Genomic DNA, 19768 nt, shown 5'->3' with positions numbered 1-19768 from the left:
CCTCCTCCTTGGACAAGTGACTATTTGGGACCTGTTCTGAGCCCCATCTGAGTGTCCCAGCAACAGGCCTGCTCCTTCAGCTGGCCCCTGGCCGACTGCTCCTAGAGTGCTGCCGGTGTGCAGGTTGCTTTGCCAACGGGGTAAGGCGAGGGGCCCCTGCCCCTGAAAGCTTGCAGTCTAAACAGCCTGAACGCTGGCCGAGGAGGGGAAGGAGATTCATGGCAGACAGTGCCGGGCAGAGGGAGCTAACCTCTGTGTGCTGCCTTTTCTCCTTGCAGGTTGGGCAGAGGCTGCTGGAATGGGGCTGGAGGAGCTGGAGGAGGCGCTACCTGCAAAGCCAGGTGGCCCAGAGTTTCCTGGAGGGTGAAGACCGGAGCCTGCTCGCCAGGGTAGGAGCTTACAGCTCTTCCGCTTGATCTCCCAGTTAGTAGCTGAAGCTTCTAGCAGGGGACTGGACTAGATGACCTCTCGAGCTCCCTTCCAGTTCTGTGATTCTGTGGACTACAAATTATTTGTATTACGGGAGCACCTAGAGGCCCTAACCCAGTTTGTGCCGGGCGCTGCACAAACGCCTAGTGAGAGAGAGCCCCTACCCCGAGAGCTTATAGTGTAAAAAGGCTTGGTACAGGCGGGCAGAGCAGCAGGGAAGAGGGCACCGAAGGGAATGGCGTTTTCCACGCTAGTCCCATCGCAGGTGCTGTTTCCATTCTGTGTGTTCCTTAGTGTTGTGGGTCCTTGCCTTGAACGAAAGGAGATTGAGGCCTGATGCTGCACGGGGTTAATGAAGCCTTAGTAAGCAGAGACTCTGCTAATCAATCCTGGCTGAGGGGTAGGGAGGGGTTGCTGTTGTCTAGGCAGGTGTGGGGATTAGCATGGTCCACGTGTGATGGCGCCATTGGCCTGGGCCCTGCTCTCTCAGCTACTAGGAGGCTGTTTCCAAACTACGCTGACTCAGTGTTATGCTGTTCTAACTAGCAGGGCAAGTAAAGCTGGTTGGGAGATGCCACTGACCCAGCCCAGAGCCCATGGCGCTTGCCCGGGCCAGGGGAAGTTCTTTCCCCCTGGGTCACTCCTGCAGTCGGCTGGGTGCAGGAAGGAGAGTAAGCTGTAGGATTAACTGTTCGTGGCAATCTCTCTGCTGGCCCCTTCTCGCTGCATCGCAGGGAAAGTGGAGGCGTGTCGGGGTCATGTGCAAACAGCCTGTGTCTAACGCTGACCTCCTGCGTGCAGCAGATGGGCTGCCTCTGCTGGCGGGACTTGATCCTTCTGCCGTGGGAAGAGATTCTGTGCTCTAGCCAGTCTCCCTGAGTGCTAGGGAAGGACAGGGTCTCTGAGCCAGGCCCCAGGGCTGGGGGTGGCAGAGAGACCTCCAGGCAAACGCTCTTTGGCCCTATCGTAAAAGATGAGGATCCCCGTCACATCCTGCTGGATGAGCCCAGGCCACGCTCAGCCCTCCTGAGCCCCTTGGTAGAAGTTGGAGGCCCACACTTAACGCAGTGGGTAGAGATGGCAGGGCCCACTAGGCCATGCAGCCTCACCCAGGTGGAGCACTATAAACCGGGACCTCTAGTCCCCCCTCTATGATGTAGTCAAGGTGAGGGTGGCTGGGGCTGCATTGCAGAATGCTGGGGGCCACCCAGCTGTGACCTGGGTCTGACTTCTCCCCTCTTCCATTTCAGGCCTTTGGAAGGTGGCACCAGCTGACAGGGTCCCGTCTGGAGGGCAAAGGACACTGCTGAGCTACTGGAGGGACTGGCCAGAGCTCCCCTCTTTGGGCCAGCTGAGAACATGGCTGGGTATTGAAAGGAAGGGGCGTGTGTGTGTCTCCTTTGAACACTTACCAAGAATGCAGGGAAGTGGTGCTTTCTCAGAATTGTCCCCGCCAGGCAGCTGCAGGGGCTACTAGCTTCTGGCAGAGCCAGTCCCTGCTCTGCTAGTGACACATCGGCCTGCCAGGCACTCCTAGGAACAGAGCGTCTCCAGCCTGGGGCTCAGGTTCAAAGCACAGGACATTGTGTCTCCTCCCTGCCCTGCGTCGGGGGCGTGTTCGCTGGGGCAGAAAAGGGCACTCTCCTCGCCCACTGGCCTTGCCTATGTTGGCGCAAGGCAGGACGAATGCACTGCTGGGGATACGCAGCTTGTCTGGTGCAGGCTGTGCTGAATGTGAGTTCTGATTAAAGGTCGGTCTGCCACATGATTTCCTTTGAATCAGGGGTTCACCCTGTACCACAAACTGCTCCACCCAAGGCCATGCCAGGGTCCAGTTCTCTGACCCGGGGTGGGGGCGGAAGAAACCAAGCTCTTCTCCTGCCCAGGAGCTCCCTTCCTGCTTGTGGGCTTGAGGCTTCCACCCCGTCCAGCCCCCGCTTCCTCCTAGCGTAACTCGGCTCGGGGCAGCCCATGATGGCTTGAACAGGGGCTTTATTTTTAGAAATGCCTCTTCCCCGTGGGGATTCTTGTGCAGCCCTCTGCTCCTGCATGTGTTCCCGTCCATCAGCTCCTCATTAAGCCCTTCGGTGGGTGGCCAACCTCTGAGCCTCTGCCTCCCGCAGGGTCCTTTCTCTGCTGAATGGGGCTGTGATGAAGAAACCTGCTGGGAACAGCTGAGCATCAAAAAGCTTTGCTGAGGCCAGGTGGGCATGTCTGCCCCCACCCCCTGCCCCTCATTAGCGCCTGCAGAGATTGATCTAGCTAGGGTGGTTACAGGGCATCAGCCATTCCCCACAAGGCTAAAATTAAAGGGACAGAAGGATGCAGGAAGTACTTCTCCCCAGTGCTCATGGGGAAAAGCATTCACCCAGCTGGGCAGGGGTTTTGAAATCCCCCCAGAAGCTGCCCCGAGCTTGTCTGTGGTGGCAGTAGGTTATCGGCTCAAGCTTTGCCACACTGGTTTGTCCAACGTTCGGTGTCACTGAAGCAGGCAACTGCCTCTTGCTGCTCCTTTAGATGCTTGTTTCAGCCTGGTGCTGTCACTGCTGTGTTCTTCCCCCACAGCTCCCCTCCTGGCTATGCTCAGGTGAAGGCATCTGTCTCCTCCCCCACCCCCAATGCACTGTGGAATGGAAGACATGCCCCATCAACTCTGCAGCATGGGCTGCGGTTTGGCCAAACGTCTCATTTCACTTCATGCCGCCCCCCCGCAGTAATGCTGGTGACAGGCACTTGTGCAGAATGGACCTGTCCCACTGCCCAGCTAGGCCCTGGGGGGGCTGAATCCTTGACTGCACCAGCTGCTCAGTTTAACTAGAACTGCTGCTGCTGCCTGAGGACTGTTTATTTTTTGAGCTCGTGCTGTGCGCAAGGCCCTAGTTGTGGTGCTCGGGGCCCCAGGCCTAGGGCCCCCTGCTAGCAGAGCTGTGCACCCAGCACATTGGAATGACTCCGCCTGGCTGGACTCTCCCACTCCTGACTGGTTGGAGAGACAGTTAAACCATGGTTGAGCCTGATCTTCCAGCACACAAGACAACACTACACACTTCTGCAACACCACTGGGCCTGTACCATCCATATTCTGATCGTGTTCCTAAAGTGAACCATGTTTTAACTGTCAGATTTAGAGTGTTTACCCAGGTACCTCTACAGTGTAGGAATTAAACATAGTTGGATCCACAATCCAGCCTAGGGCAGAGATTAGGAATAGTTCATCCTGGCCTGAGCTGTGGGGAAAATGAAAGCTCACACACCGACCCTGCATCTTGTTGGGACATTTTAAGGTTTCCCTTGAATTACTATAAAGCATGAGCATCCACTGCCGGAGGGTGAAAGCCCCAGCTCTGTTAGCCAGACTGGAGCCTACTTAACCAGCTCTGTGGCCCAGCCACAGTGGTAGGTTGTGCGCACACCTCCAATCTGTACCTGTACCAGTGGAGGCCACGGGCTGTAAAATCCAGTCCCTGAGCAGCTGGTGCATGACACACACTAGCCCCACTGCTAAACGCCTCACTCCTGCCTGGCTGGCCCCACCCTTAACGGAGCAACCTCACGGTCATCCTTGAGCATGGAGAGGATGTTGGCATGACTCTCAAAACCGCTTTCAGCTGGGTTAGAGCTGAACTGACCTAAAATCCAAACCCAGGGCTGAGAGATTTTGCACCCATCTTGTTGATCCAGAAATGAGGCACATGTGAGTGTCTGCTATTTATTAATTAATTCCTAATCACTGAACTAGAGCTGAAATTGACCTGGAGAATTCCCTTCTTCCCGTTCCTTTAAAAAACAAAACAAAAAGGGGAGTGGGGAGGTTGGGAGAAAAACTTGACCAAGTCTTTTAGACCATTTAGTGTCCAAATACCCCAGCACGCTGTCTCTGCTGCAGTGAGTGGGCGAGTCCCCACTATGATCACATTGAAACAGACCCTGAAGAGGACACTGAAAAAGCTGCTGGATCGTTTCTTAGAGTGCAGCCTGCAGCTCTGCGGGGAGGTTCAGATGGTTCTAGCTGCCATTGGCATATGAGAACAGACTGGGACATGGTTAGTTTGTAACAGAGAGGGGCACTGGGAAGCCCCGCTGGAGTCATGCTCTGGGAGAGACGAGCATGTGCCTCGGGCAGAGCAGGAGAAAGAACGTGGCTCAATGTAGAGGTGAGAGCAGAGTGGTCATGGCCCTTGGGCGGAGTGTCTGGCTCCCTGGCCTGCCAAGCCGGGCTCCTCTTGCCCCATGGCAGTTGTGCTGCCTGCAGTGAGCGGGTGGATGGACGGAGCAGGCAGCTGTGACTCACTGCTCCGTGGGACAGTTCAACAGCTCGAAAGTGTCCTCCATGACCTGCCACAGGCAGTTCTCCAGCGGGAACTCATTGTCCACCAGGTTGACCAAGTAGTAGTTGTCGTGGATGTACTGGATAATCATGCGAGAGGGAGACTCCTCTTCGTACAGCTTAGCCCACTGCTCAATCCATAAAGCAAAGGCCTCATCCTGTTGGGACAAAGGCAGAGAGCTTGGTACAGTCACCACATGCACGTGAGTCACGTTAGCTGCGACGCCTACGTCGTCGTCTAGGGCGGCTCGTCTTGGCAGGGGAAGCCAGAGGGCGTATGGCTTCACGTCTGCCCCCCTCCACAGCTGAGAATCGGGGCAGTAAATCAATGCAGCCTCCTGCTTTCTAGAAACCATGTGCATGCGTATTCTTCACCAGTGCTGCTCAGTACTGCCTCAGCCTCAACTGCTGTGGGAACTGGCACAGAAATCCTGGGGCTGGCACTCACATCGCCAACTTCATAGACAACAAATACATAATGCGGGGGGGAGGAGAATCTTGCAGCCCTCACTCAGACAAAGCTCCCATTGCATAAGGACTAAGGAGCATAGGATGGAACCAATCTAGGCACTACCGTGGCCCTGTGATTGTCCAGTGGGTCTTGATAAAGAAGAGACAAAACCCCCCCAAACCAAACCGCACCACCTCTCTCTAACCCCCGGGTGGGGATACGTTAAAGGTCAGCTGGAGTGAGGCTCTTACCTTCCAGTACATGAAGCTTACTGGATCCACAACCGTCGGCTGAATGATCTCTCTGCCTGGGAAGATGCCCCAGGTCACGGCGTTGGGCTGCAGATCGGGAGCGTTGGTGATGTTTTCACCCTGCCAAGAGGAGGATGGGACATTGGAAGCAGTTTCTAGAGAAAGATGGTCCCGAGCGGGAAGTGGGGGCAGTGGAGCTGGGCCATGGTGCAGAGGTGCTTTTATGGGCGCTACTTCCTGAAATTAAACCATCAACCAACCGGTGAAAAGCCAACAGCTCAGGAAGGAGCTGCAGGGAATAGCTAGTGCTGCTTCACCCTGTCCAATTACCAACTCCCAGCTTCCTGCCCTGCTGGCAGACCTGCTCTCTCTCCTTAGGACCTCGGCCGCCGGGGTCTCCGGGACGTGGTGGGAGGGAAGCATCGGCTAAGCACGCTCTTACCCGGACGTTGACAATGTGGTAATTCACACGGAGCTCGTACTTCTTCGTCTTCAGCACTTTGAGCAGCGCGGTGATGTTCTCGCTGGAGGTGAAGAATTCCAGGTATGCCTGCGTGGGCAGGAGGAAACAGAAGCCAAAACTCATTGCAGTGCAGGGACGGGAGGAACCCGTGGGAAACCCAGCTGTTGAGGACTCATCCAGTTTTCTGAAGCCCCAGCAGCTAAAATGGGGAAGGTACTAAGAAGAATCCATCCATCCCACCCCCTGAGACAGGCCCATACTATCCCCATTTTATAGATGGGGAAACTGAGGCAAGTCAGGGGGAGAGCTGGGAATGGCCAAATAAACAAAGGGCAGAAGTGGCGGTGGCCCCAAAAGTGCCTAGCACACAGAGGTAACACAGGGCACAAGCCCAATGTATTGATAATCCTTTGCAGGCAGCCTCTTACCCATACTCCTAGCTTAGGTCCTTCAGAGTGAAGGGGTCCAAAATCAAGCCTCCCCGTGGGCTCTGCAGTAGGGGATGCACCCAGGTAGCTAAGCCACAGCCTCTGCACCTGTCATTCCAGGTACCCATAAAGCAGCAGGTGCTGGCTGTTTCTAAAAGACTCCGGCTTGACAGCTTTGTTCTGTGCTGCACCCCCGTTAGCAATTTCACCCCCGCGGTCCGGCGAGCGATCCCAGCTGGGCTCTAATGAGGGCCCGACCATTCACAGCAGCACCTCTTTTGTCTGGTGTCCTCTGCGTATGCCTAAGACAGCCTAATTCCTCCTTTTCCCCATTGGCTGCTGCTCTGGGCTGGATTCAGCAACTGCCTCCCTCCCAACTGGGCACTAGCTCTGTTTCCTGGCCATTGTGTTGGATGATTGATTTCCTTGCTCCTGGGGAATCTTTCGCCACTGAACTGCATTTGCCATCTGCTGGCCCAGCGGCTTTAACGATCCAAATCCCTTTGAATTGGCTCGTATTGTTCCCCACCATGTGCTCTGCTCCCACTGTTTACCTTGATGCTGGGGGACCCCATCATCATCATGATATTTTGCACTTCTATAGCGCCATTCACTGGAGGATCTCAAAGTGCTGTCTCTCACACGAGACAGGCAAGGGAAATACAGAAATCGCTTCCAGCCATCACTGAAATGCAGCCAGGCTCTGGGGTGGAGCACAGGCGCTGGCTGAACAGTGCATGGTAACACTGTGCAACTGGTCAGGACTGGCAATAAAGAACAACGGGCAGGCAGTATGGTCTAGGGGACAGAGCACTGGTCTGGGACGCCAGAGACCTGGGTTCTATTCCTGGCTCTGTCACTAGCCAGCTGGGTAACCCTGGGCAAGCTATTTCCCCTCTTTGTGCCTCAGTTTCCCCATCTGTAAAAGGGGATAATGAGCCTTTGTAAAGCACCTTGAGATCTGATGAGAAGTGCGACATATGAGCTAGGCATCCCTCTCAGAGTGAAACTGCAGGGAGAGTTTAGGGAAGCAGAACAACAAGCTGGAAGCTGACCAGGACACACTTGCGGTCATTAAAGATCCTATGACTTTCTCAGTGTTCTGTTTCCTCCAAAGGACAGTACCTCCTGCACCACCATGTGAGGCAGTGGCTTGGAGGGAAGAGCACCACCTACTGGATACCCTGCAGGCAGCACTTAGAGTGGGGCCTGGTCCATGAAAGGGAAAATGTAAGTAGCACTCTCCATCCCCAGAGGTGAAACACTGCAAAGGCCGGGAAGTGGCACTGTCCCTATTTTACAGATGAGGAAATAGAGGTTCATAGATTACTCCTGGCTCTTCCACTCACTCGCTGTGTTGCCTTGGGTGAGCCAGTTACAGGCCAGATCTTCTCGGTCCCAATCTCCTGCCAGATCTCCCTGCCTGCTCTTGCACAAGACAGCAGAGTCACCGCAAGCTGGCAGAAAATTCTCTTATTGGACACGTAGCCAGATGCTATCACTTCCTGTAACGCAGGTTTTTGGAAAGTAACAAGCCGAAAGGTCTGGGAGGGAGCTCAGGGAATTGAAGCTAGACGTGTCCTTAGCCCAACGAACCCCAGCTCTGAAATAAGCAGCTTTGGAAAAGACGGCGAATGGAAGAGGCTGGTACAGCAGCCTTGAGATACAGGCATTGGGGTAGGACTATCCAAGTGTCGAAAGCCTGCCTTTCACTGAGAGGCTCCATCTATCTATCCAAGAGGAGACTGACAGCTGACTGGATCACAGTCTAGAAGTGCCTAGGGGGAGAAGATTCCTGATGATAAGGGGCTCTTCAATCTTAGCAAGCAAAGGCGTCACAAGATCCAATGGCTGGAAGCGGAAGCTAGACAAATTCAGACTAGAAATCAAGTCCCATTTTTTAACAGTGGGGGTAATTAGCCACTGGAATGAATTATCTAGAGATGGGTCATCACGTGAAGGTTAAAAAAATCTAGGCTGGATCTCTTTCTACAGAGGTACTTCTAGCTCAACCCGCTGTTACCGGGCTGGATGCAGAAATCGAACAACGTTCTTTGATCTCCTGCATAAGAGGCCAGACTAGATGCTAAGGGTCCCTTCTAGCCATACACATCTATGCTTGGTACCTTCTGGAAGACATAGCCCCCACTGGGCCCCCAGCCCACGATGGGGTCAGTGGACGGTTTGCCATTGATGTTTGGCTGGGAGTTGATGGTCAGGATTCCTCTTCTGTTCACCTTCTCCAGCTGCTCCTTCAAGAGGTTGGTTTCAGCAGCGAGAGGGTCGTCATTCCAGGGCAGGCAGGTCACCTGCAGGAAGGAAAGAGAGTGAAATCCAAGGGTCTATCCATTACCATAACCTCACAGCACCGGGCAGCGACAAGACTCCAGTGGATGGGGACATGGCTGCCCACCTCGTAGGTGAGATGAGCTAGTGAGAGCACAGCCCACAAGTGCTCTTACCTCACGCAGTCTGACAGCTCCCTTCTGGGTGCAAATCGAGATCCCAGGCAGCTTCTTTAAAGCCCTACATGGTCTAATACAGCCCATCTCAGAGACCCCCTTCAAACCAGGGGTGCTTTTCCAGCGTGCGGTCCCCAGGGCTGAACGCATGGGGGTTGTCCCTTCTTACCAGGTGTGCCATTATTCTGAAAAATCACTGGTCTTGGCCCTTTCACAGCACAAGGACATCTTTGTCCAGGTTTGTTCCTAGCTCTGGGTGCTGGCTCTCCCGTGCCGAGAGTCCCCCCCTTGGTGGAGGAACGCCCTGACCCTGTCTAGAGGAATGTGACAGGGTGCTTGATGCCTTTGAGAGGGCATGAAATAAGCACCATTGTCTCTCTCTGAGCCAGTCCTCGTTGGGGGCTGCACTGCCCCACTCTCCAATGAGCCTCCCTCTCCGTTCTCAGCCCCAGGCCTTCACTCACCTTGTGCCCCTCCTTGTTGGGCTCTCCAGAGATGTAACAGGTGAACACCTCGAAGACGCTCTCCTCGCTCATCAGCTCCTCCCCCCACATCTTCAGGAGCTCCTCCCGAGGCGACTTGCTCTTCAGGTAGAAGAGGTAATAGTCCTTCAGCTCACCGAAGGCTGGCGAGGAAGAGTTCCCCCTGCGGGGTGGAGCAGAGAGACGGGGTTTATGTGCTGCCTGGGGTGGAATGTGACCTGCTTGACGGATTGTTCCAGAGGGTGGGGGAAAAGCCACCCCCCCACCCCCCAAGATGGGGAGAGAGTCGCCAATCAACCAGGGATCCGCACCCCCACCGCATTGGGGCCACCCACTCAACCCCACACAGCAGCTCGCCCCCTCATGCAGCTCCAAGCAACAGGGCACCACCAGAGAGTCTCCTAGCAAAGTATCACCAGATGGACTAAGTGACGGGACTCCAAAAGGGTCCTGAAACGAGTCCAGCAGCCTCTGCCTGTCCTACAGAGCCACCCTTCCATTTCAAGTGAAGTCGGAGCGGATGGTCCCATGACTCAAATGGCTTCCTGCTCCACTCGCCCTGGCTCCAGCCCCCTTTGGCCTAGACCAGAGACTCACCAGCGGCCATTGGGGAAATCGTCCCATTCCTGAGTTCGGTGAATGTAGCTCTTTGGCCTGGAGGCCCAGAAAATAGGCCGGACGTCTTCGACTCTCCTCTTGGGGTGGGCGCTGACTGCCCAGGGCAGAGGCCGTCTTGGGGGAAAATGGAGATTATTAGGGTGGCTTCTCCGTAACAGACTCCCTGTTTTGGGATTGAAAGCACTGCTAGTAAATGCATTTTATGGGAGAGGCAGGGCTCTGGGAGGCTGAAGCAGAATTGAGAGACCTCACTGCATCCACAGAGGCACCTCCCTCCCGAGCGGACACCTCTCCCCCATTCAGGAGATGGCGGCTCACGCCAAGGCATTAGTTATCCCCCTCACATGTATCCTCCCAGGCAGCTGGGCAGTTTGTTAAAGACGAATTGCACAGATTAAATACACAGATGGGCTCCTGCCCTTTTCTGGTGGCTAGACAAGCCTGAAAGGTTTGCCATTTTTAAAGAAAAAAAGACCCCAATGTTTGTGTCCCCCACCCTTGCCGGACAGCCCCCTGCTCAACTATTGAACATTTTCCCTATTTCTGCTAGAGATCACAGTTTGAGCTTACTCAGCACTTAACACCAAGGGATGGGGAAGATGAAAAGTTCTTATCTCCCGACTGTTCGTCACGCATTTGAGTTAAGTGCTTGTAAAAAAACAACAAACAAACAACAAAAGCCACAACAAACCCACACCTATACCACAAAACAAAACCCCGCCAATAGGTTTAAACAGTCTGACTACAAACCACCTTCCCCTCAGCTGCTGCAGCTCTCACACCCTTAGTACTTTGAGGTCATAATCCTCCCAGCTCTCCAGTCATCCACAGAGTCCTCTAGGGAAGGCCAGACCTGAATTTCTAATGTATCAATACAAACAGAAGGAGAGGGTGGCAGTGGGGGGGAACCACCAGCCAACTCTTTTTCTTTCCTTTACAGGTCATATCTATTGAAGGTGCAGCTGTGACAGGAAAAAGATGTTCCAGGAGTAGCTCTCTGCTCACCTGGGATCCTCTTTCCAAATGCCCAGACGTTTGAGGATCTCAGTGGTGGCCACTTCTCTGTTGAGGGTGTAGAAATGCAGGCCGGACACCATGCCGCTGTCCAGCAGCTCCCGGCACATGGACACCGCCAGCTCCACCCCGTAGTTCCGGATGGCTGCGTCGTTGTCCTTGATGGGCTCGATCACTTCTTTGATCTCCTGTGGCACCTCGAGTTTGGAGAGCTTCACGAGCTGGCGCAGAGAATGGTAACCCTGGGTAGGGGATACAAGGGGAACAGGGAAGGGGAATACCTGAGGGAAAGGCTAACGAGGCCTCTCAATTTTCATGCCTATTTCTGCTCCCCAGCCAGTTGACAAAGTAACATCTGTACCAGGAAAGATCTCCGCTAGGGGGAAGAGTTTTTATAGTAGTCAAAACAGGAGACTTTGCATCAGGACCCCTGGGTTCTATTCCCATCTTTATCACTGATTTTTACTGCAACCTCCGACAAATCACTTTCACCTCTCTGTGCTCCATTTCTCCCCCCCCGCCCCAATCTTTAAAAAGGGGGCAGTATTTACCTCCTTCAAAGGGGGCAGGCAATTGGGGATTAATTCGTGTTTGAAAAGCACTCAAGATCTCTGCAGGCAAGGCGGAAGCATAAAGAGGAATGCAAAGCTCCGAGCCGCTGTTCTGTACCGTAGCATCCCGGCTGGTGTCTTTAGACTGTAAACTCTTCAGGGAAGAGACCTGCGGTTATTGGCTTGGCACTGTTTGGCCAAGGGCTCCAGTTTACCCATTGCATTGTGCTAGGTGTGCTTAGTGACATGACTAATGAAGACCCCCCTGGAAAGGTGGCTCCCACCATCCTTCCATTACTTTGTCCTGCTACATTTTTGCTCTGCAGAGACAACAGTCAGATCTTACAAGCTACCAGTTGCCTCCTGGGGCGCACTGAGCACCCTCATCTCCCAGTGACTTGGAGCTTTAGTTGAGGGTGCTTGGGACCTGGCAGGATTTAGCCCAAAAATCCAACTATGGACCCCTCCTGGCAAGGGCTGGGGAATCTCACCTGGATGGGAAAGATGCCAGGTACGATGGGGCAGGTGATGCCAATGGCCTGACAGTCTTTCATGAACGCGAGGAAGGTCTTGGACCTGAAGAAGAGCTGCGTGATGATGAAGTCAGCCCCAGCAGAGACTTTCTCCTTCAAGTGCCTCAGGTCGGCTTCGTAGCTCTCGGCTTCAGGGTGGCCCTTGGGGTAACCTTCAGAGAGAAGAGGAGGAGCTGAGCCAGGAGGCAGCATGCTTTCTCCTTCAGAGCTTCGGTCACGCTGGGGCATCAAACGCCTGAACCATTCAGGACCGAGTCCAGCATCCACAAGCCGTCGCTCAGAGTCTTGCCAGCACAGTCTACCGATCCCCACGATCAGAGGCAAACCCCACCACCGCTCGCCCATAAAAAGACGTGTTTACCTGCCACACAGATGTCAAAATAGTCATCGAACTCGCAGCGAATGTGCTTCACCAAGTTGACAGCGTAGTTGAAGCCTTCCACCTCTTCCTCCCACTCCTCGCCAATGGGGTCTGCGTGAGGAGAAATGGAGATGGGTCTGACCCATGGCCTGTGTATAGCAAAGCTCAACCAGCGCTAGACGGGCCGCCCATCACTGAGAGGAAGGGGAAATGGCGTCTCCAAGGTCATTGGACCCTTACTTGGTTCCACCCATGGGCCCTTCATCTCCACCACCTGAGCTGGAGGCACCACGCCTTCTGGGCTGAGGTTAACTCATCTCAGCCCTAACCCAAGAGGACTTCCCTATCCTGGGACAACAGATTCAGACAGATGCTGAACCACATGGCCCCAGAACTGGGAGGGATGCTAGATCACCAGGTTGGTTCATTCTAGTTCCTCCCACAGAGGAGTCGCTCACTGGAGGTGAAGGTACCTCTGGCATTATCCCCAAGGCTCACCTCCTCGCAGCGCCATGATGTTCTTCAGCCCCAGATGCTTGGCTTTCTGCAGATGCCCTGTGATCTCCTCCTTGGTCTGGTTGCAACATGTCATGTGCAGGACGGTCTCCAGGCCACAGTAGTTGACGGCCGTGTTGGCGATGATCATGGAGGAGGTCTCCTTGTCGGAGCCCGGGTCCCCTGCCGGGTGCCAGGTCACATCAATGAAGAGGGGGCCACCCATCCCCATGCGGTCGAACCTGCAGATTATAACAGAAGCAGTTTATTGCTAGCCTGTGGGGGCGCTGCCACCCCCAGGCCTGGGATATCGCACTCACTACCAGACAGCGTGTGGCAGACAGGAGGGAATTTGGACCAGAGCAGCAAGAACAGTTACTGGGCTGGAGCAGCCACCTCAGGAGAAGAGGCCAAGAGCTAACTCGCTCCAGGTTGGTGAAGGAACCACTAAGGGCCATGAGAACCTGGCAGATCAACACCACAGAGGCGAGACCATGTTCAGGGAGAGCCAAAGGGGTGGAACTAGCAGTTCGGACAACATTTTTTTTTTTTTTTTTTTTTTTTTTTTAAAAGAGGAAGAATTCTAGACTGGATCTACCAGAAGCTTCCTCCCAGCCACATCTAGGAGGCTGTGGCATCTTCTTCCATAGGAGAAGGTGGCAGGCCCATGGCTACGATACGCATCTAGGGAATAGGGTATAACGGGGACTACAGGGAATAAGCAGGCGCTGCTGGGGCCATTAGGAGGGGAAGGGGAACTAATAGGTCTAATCTAAGTCCAGATTCCAAACGGAGGCCTGCTCCAGATGCCAGAGACTCCCCTGCCTTCAGTGCTGCTGCCCCTGCTTACCCCAGGCTGGAACCTGGCCAGGGCGTGCAAAGCAGGGCCCTGTTATTCCGTTAGCACAGGCCAGAGGTTTTCAAACCACACCTTTCCCTTTGGACGTTGCCACGGTGACTTGTGACCCAAGAGGCCCTTCCTGCACGGGCTGGGCACAAGGGGCAGAGCGTTCGCATTACACAGCACTGCAGAGGTTTGGCCTGGACACACAGGGAGAGACGCCCACCAGGAGCGGGAAAAGACAAGGGCCTAAAGCAAAGCATCTAGATGACCGGAAAGCAAGCAGGATTCATGTTGCCAAGGCCATGGGCCCCGCAAGATTAGACCAGCCACCGGTCCATCTAGTTTGGTCATTGCCAGGGGCAGAAACTAATACACGATGCTTCCTGGAGAGACACCCATACACACCCCACTCATGCACCTACCGGACCCTGCACACTAAGCAAGAGGAAGATTCCTTTCTGCTCCCCTGCCTGACCCCACAGTGATCAGCTCAGACTCTGAAGCATGAGTGTGGATTCACCTTTAGCAGGAATATGTTCGCATACGAAATGATCCAGCCCCCTTAGTAATCCCACCATGGTGTTTAACTCTATGGGGATGCAAAGATGAATTACCTGGAGTCCATCACCCTTCTCAGCAGGGAAGCACAGACCCATTACCTGCTTCTTCACCTGGAAGGGAGACAGAGCACAGGCCTGAACCGGCTCTATCAGGCTGTCCCCCAATCAAAGCCATCGCGCCTCCTCCCTGTTTCCCCCACCCCGCAGGGCTCACCTGGAGATCAGGTTGACCGCACCATTGGCCGTCCGCGGGGGGAAGAACTCTAAGGAGAACCACTTGTCCCCGGAGTCGTATCGCCGGCGCATCTTCTCCCGCAGCCGCTCGTGGCGCTCCGCATCCAGGACGGGGGTGGAGCATCGCGAGCTGTCCTTGGAGCCCTCACTGCCGCTGCTGCTGCCGTCCGACCTGGAACTGGCGCTCCCATTGCTGGCGCTGTGGGGCTCGTTGACCATGATGTGCTCTCTGGGAGGGGGCGAGGGGAGGAGGGTGGGTGTCACTGCCTAGGGGGTGGCTAGGAAAGCAGTTTATGGGAGGCTGCTCTAAGCAGGAGCTGGAGGAGGGTGCAGGAAGACAAGGGGATCACAGGGCACAGGATGTAGGAGGAATGCATGTTGCCTCCCTGTTGTCAACGATCCACCACACCTGATGATTTCAGTGGGGCTGGAAGGAGACTCAGGGGCTGTTAAAAATCACTCCACACCCTCCCTTCCCTGAACTGTCCACCCATGTCTGCTCAATGGTATTTAACAGTACAGAAATCCCACTGAGCAGCGATGGGATCGGAGAGGAGCAGCAATGGGGCCTGAGCCCTGACCAGGACAGCAGGGCCAGCTGAATGACCTTGGCGCCTGCTAATGCTCCCCAAGGAGTTCTGGCGGGTATGGTAGTTCCTGCCTCCAAACTAGCTCCTGCAGGACCCTAGTCAGCCCTACTTAGCAGCGGCGCGTGGAGATCGGACTGAGTATGCAGTGACGGGGAGCAGTCAGTGATGCAAGTCAGTGGACCTTATTCACCCCTGGTGTAACTCTGCTAAAGCCTAAAGTTAAACCAGGAGTGATTTTGTCCCTCATCAGAATCAGCAGGTTTAAGAGTTTCTTTCTGGACGTTCGAATGCTTTACAATTTATTTACCGCGGCGTCCTCGTGCAGCTGGTGAATGTCAATCTGACCTTCTGGACAGCGCCTGGGCTTGCCAGCAGCTCTGTCCAGCGTGGGCTGCGTCCAGCCACCTCTCTGGCACAACGGGTGCACGCAGCAGGGCCCTGCTATCTCTCGGTTTGTTCCCGAACCGCAATGTTTCTTTAAATAGCTTGGGAAGAGAGGCCGGATTGTTACCCAGCATGCTGTCCGCTCAGAACCCTGCCCTCAAGTCCATAGTGTTCTCCTCTGGCAGAAGCCAGATGGAAAAGTCCAGCACGGTCATCTTGTCCCAATGCCCTGCCATGGGCCAAGCTTGTTCTCTACGGTCTGTTACCTAGTGCAGTGTCCAGTCTGGCATCATACGAATCTGCCTTCAGCTGAGAACTCCCCCATCACCCAGCATTCCTGTCGCATGAGAGTCTCCCCACCCCAGCATTCCCTCTACACACAGCCTCCTTTTCCAGGCACTCAGCATCCCCTTCCCTTGAGAACCTCTTCCCAATACACCATGCTGGGAGGCCTGGATGCAAGCTAGGAAAAGTCCTATTGTCTGCCAGGGCGGCCAAAGGGAATGTAGGGAGGTGAAAATATTATCTACTATCTATTCCTTGGGGGACAAGCTGCCAGCCAGCCCCTTAAAAGGGGGGATGCACAGACTGATTGGCAAGTCTCACCTGAGCCCGGGAATGAAAACAGCCTGGCCTGCTGCTGGTCTTATAACTATATCAGCGCTGTGAGCCTGGCTTTACCGATGGGGATGCGGAGCTGCAGGGAGATGAAGTGGCGTGCCCAAAGACACACAGCAAGTCAGTGGCAGAGCTGGGAACAGATGCCAGACCTCTTAACTCCCAGTTCGGAGTGTGGCTCCCTGGCCTAGCGGGTGCCTTGCCAAGTGTCTCCTCTCAGCTGCACTCCACCTGCTGCTTTGGAAAGGAGCATGAAGCCAAGTTTACAATCCAGCTCATCCCAGGACAGGCTGCTTTAACTTCTGAGCTGGTTTGGAGGAAGCGATAGCACAAACCCTGTGCTTGTGGCACCACCTGTCCATGTCACCCAAACCAGCCACTGGCAGGCGGACTTTGCTCTCCCTTTGCTGCTTGCACGAGGGCTCAGGCTGAAAGGATCAGGAGAAAGGCTTAGCCTAGCCTCTGGGGACCTGTCCAGCTGGCAGGAGTTGTGAAAAAGGAGCAGGGAGGCTGCTGATGCCAAGAGGTACCTGGGCCTCCAATCTCTTGTGTGCATACAGACCTGATGTGTGTACAGAGCAGTCACAGTAACTCAGCACCCCCGAACAATTACGACTGGACCAGAAACAACCAAAAGCAGCATAAAAACTCCAATCCTGGCCTTCAGTAACTGAGAAGTGAAGCCTGACGCTCTCCACCCCCACCATCCTTGTTCTAATCCACAGCTCAGAAGTGGGCGTTAGTGGTTAGCCCAGTGGTTCTCAACCTGCGGCCCAGTCAGCACACAGCTGCGGCCCATGTGACATCCTCAGGGCCATATAGGTAGTATTGGATGCGGCCCACAATGGTAAATAGGTTGAGAACCACTGGGTTAGACCAAAGGCACCGGGAATCCGACCTCATGGGTTCTCTTCCCAGCTCTGTTACTGAGTTGCCGTGGTTCCTTGGGCAAGTCACAGGCGTGCCTCAGTTTCCCTATCTGGGATTATATCTCCACTTCCAGGGAAGGGTTGAGGCTTCATTCCTTAGGGTCTGTATTGTGCTTTGAGGCCCTTTGATGAAAGGGGCAAGAGAAGGACAATTTATGATTGTAAGCCTGGAAAAGGAGCACAGCAGATAAGGTATCTCCACCAGCAATATGTCAGGCCATGCCCTCATCCTCAGATTCAATCAGAGCTTATTGGCAAGAGAAGCCAGACAAGGGCTGGTAACATGTGAGAAACAATCATCTGCCCAGCCTCTGCCTTCATCGTAGGTTTGGTTCTTTCCCTGTATCCGTTTGCTGTTATTGACGTGATGGCTGTGGCTGTGCAAACCCACGCAGAGACAGCAAGGGCATTAGCAGGAGAGAGGAAAATGGCTCACACAGCCTCGTGGGCTGCCAGGGAAGTAGGATTAATGGAGTTACAAGGGGAAAGGGGGCTAGAGATAGAAAGCCCTGAGGCTAGGACTTGCTGCTCCCTGAAGTCAAGAGGTGAAAAGTTTCAGAGAGGCAAAAATCTTCGCCCAGGCTTCACAAGTGCCCAGCGCGAGGCGCGGCTGGAGGCTCCGACCAGGGGCTGATGCTGCCCTTTGTGTGGCGGTGAAAGAGGCGATAACGTGGCTTTTCTTCCAAGGACTGGATCTGGACAGCTTGGCCTCTGTCCACACTAATCAGTTATTCACCTTACATAACCCCCAAGGCAAGTACAGGAAGGAGCACGTGCCTAGCTGCTCAGACAGATTGTCCCTCCCCAAAGCAGAGCAGAACCAACAACCAGAAACAGGGTTCAGCCAGGCAGGCTTGTGATAGACATCTCCTTCCCAGCTTTGGGATGGGAGGTGTAGCAGGCGTCCTGGCTGGGTCCCACATTCCCCTGACCCTGGGGGAGCGGTCCATTCTCCCAGGTCTCAGACGCTCCTGAGCCCAGGTGCACCCCTTCCCTGTGCAGCTTAAGCCAGGCAGCCTAGCTCAGTGGTTCTCAACCAGGGGTACTTATACCCCTGGGGGGACGCAGAGATCTTCCAGGGAGTACATCAACTCATCTAGAGATTTGCCTAGTTTTACAACATAGAAAGCGCTAGCGAAGCCAGTACAAACTACGTCACAGACAATTACTTTATACTGCTCTATATACTGAAATGTAAGTACAATATTTATATTCCAATTGATTTTATAATTATATGGTAAAAATGAGAAAGTAAAAGCAATTTTTGCAGTAATAATAATGTGCTGTGACACTTCTTTGTATTTTTATGTCTGGTTTTTAAGTGAGGGAAAACTTGGGGGTATGCAAGACAAATCAGACTCCTGAAAGGGGGACAATAGTCTGGAAAGGTTGGGAGTACTGTACAGAGCAAAGAAGGAGAGGCCAGGACTCCAGGGTTCTAATCTCGGCTCTCCCACTGAATGGGATCCCTCTGTTTACCCATCTGTAAAATGGGACTAATATTACCCCTCCCCCCCCATTAGAAGTATTGTCCTTCTCCACCAGCACCCAAGGCCCTTTCCCCTACTTCCAAACCGACAGCTGCTGTCAGCTTAGGGAGGCTGGGTCCATGCCACAGTTCGCCCATACTCCAGGATGAAGCTATCCCTGTAGGGCTGAAGTTTAGTTGGTCAGAAAGATTCCCTAAAATAAAAAAGCCAAACATTGTGGGGGAAGCTGGGGAGAGGGTGTTTCAGAATTTGCTGATTTATCAATCAAGCCATTTTGCAGGAACAGTTCAGTTTCCACTAACTCTGGACAGATCCCAGGTAGCATTTGAAACCTGCATTGGCTTCTTCTCAGCTCAGAAGCTGGGCTCCTCACCAACCTGCTTGGAAGTCAGGGCTTGCTCCGCTGCAGGCAGCCTGGGACAGATTTCATTTGGGAAACGCCGTGGTTCAGTTTCCAAAACAAAATATTGTGAATGAAAATTTTCAGGTGTTCACCGTTTTTTGCCAATCTAGCCCAGGGAACTTATTTGAAATCTCCAAACTTTTCTCTGGATGGAACAACAGTTTCCCACGCAGCTCAAGGCAGGAGTCTCCCTCTCTTTTTCTCTAAATCTCCCCCTCCCCTGGTTCTGCGCTGTCCTGCAGCAGGCTCCATCTGGATCTGGGTGTTCACTCTGTGTCCTAGCCAGGCTGTCCCCTGTTCTTTCAGCTCCACCACTGCAATGAATCCGATCTCCCCCACCTGTCCTGCCCCACGGATGGGGGGGGGGCCTGATCCGAGGTCTCTCCCCCACGCACGCACCCAGCCCGCCGAAGGGGGGGGGGAGAGAATAATCCGGGGTCTCTCCCCCACGCGCGCACCCGGCACGGGGACTGGGGGGGGGGGGGGGGAAGGAGATCCGGGGTCTCTCCCCCACGCGCGCACCCGGCGCGGGGATTGGGGGGGGCTGATCCGGGCCGGGGTCTCTCCCCCACGCGCGCACCCGGCCGGGGATTGCGGGGGATATCCGGGGTTTCCCCCCCAGGCGCGCACGGACGCACCCCGTACCCAGAGGGAGGAGCCAGGCCGCCCCGCCCCGGATCCGGGTTCCCCCGGCTCTTACCCCGGTCTCCTGTTGTCTCAGCCCCACCACGTTCCTACGCGTGCCCGTTGCTACGGGAGCGCGCGTTAAATTCCCCTCCCCGGGGGAGGAGTCGCCTCGCGCTCGTCACGTGACCAGGAACCCGCTATTCCCCCCGCCCCGCTCACGCGAT

At 54.6% G+C, this 19768-nt stretch overlaps 1 protein-coding gene across 1 annotated transcript; it reads right to left on the bottom strand.

Annotated features, from left to right (window-relative positions):
- Positions 1-4124: 4124 nt before the first annotated feature.
- Positions 4125-19682, bottom strand: MTHFR (methylenetetrahydrofolate reductase). The gene is made up of 12 exons (XM_065421304.1): positions 19618-19682; positions 14484-14732; positions 12869-13107; positions 12371-12481; positions 11968-12161; positions 10917-11167; positions 9891-10025; positions 9276-9456; positions 8476-8658; positions 5901-6008; positions 5459-5578; positions 4125-4914 (listed from the first exon to the last, which is right to left on the bottom strand). The coding sequence occupies exons 2-12, from the start codon at positions 14720-14722 to the stop codon at positions 4717-4719; spliced, it is 1959 nt and encodes a 652-aa protein (XP_065277376.1). The 5' UTR covers positions 14723-14732; positions 19618-19682; the 3' UTR covers positions 4125-4716.
- Positions 19683-19768: the final 86 nt, after the last annotated feature.

This window comes from Emys orbicularis, chromosome 22 (genome assembly GCF_028017835.1).
Source record: "Emys orbicularis isolate rEmyOrb1 chromosome 22, rEmyOrb1.hap1, whole genome shotgun sequence".
In the NCBI taxonomy this organism is placed as follows: domain Eukaryota; kingdom Metazoa; phylum Chordata; order Testudines; family Emydidae; genus Emys; species Emys orbicularis.
Note: the sequence above shows the minus strand (reverse complement) of the source record. Positions and strands in the feature narration are given on the sequence as shown.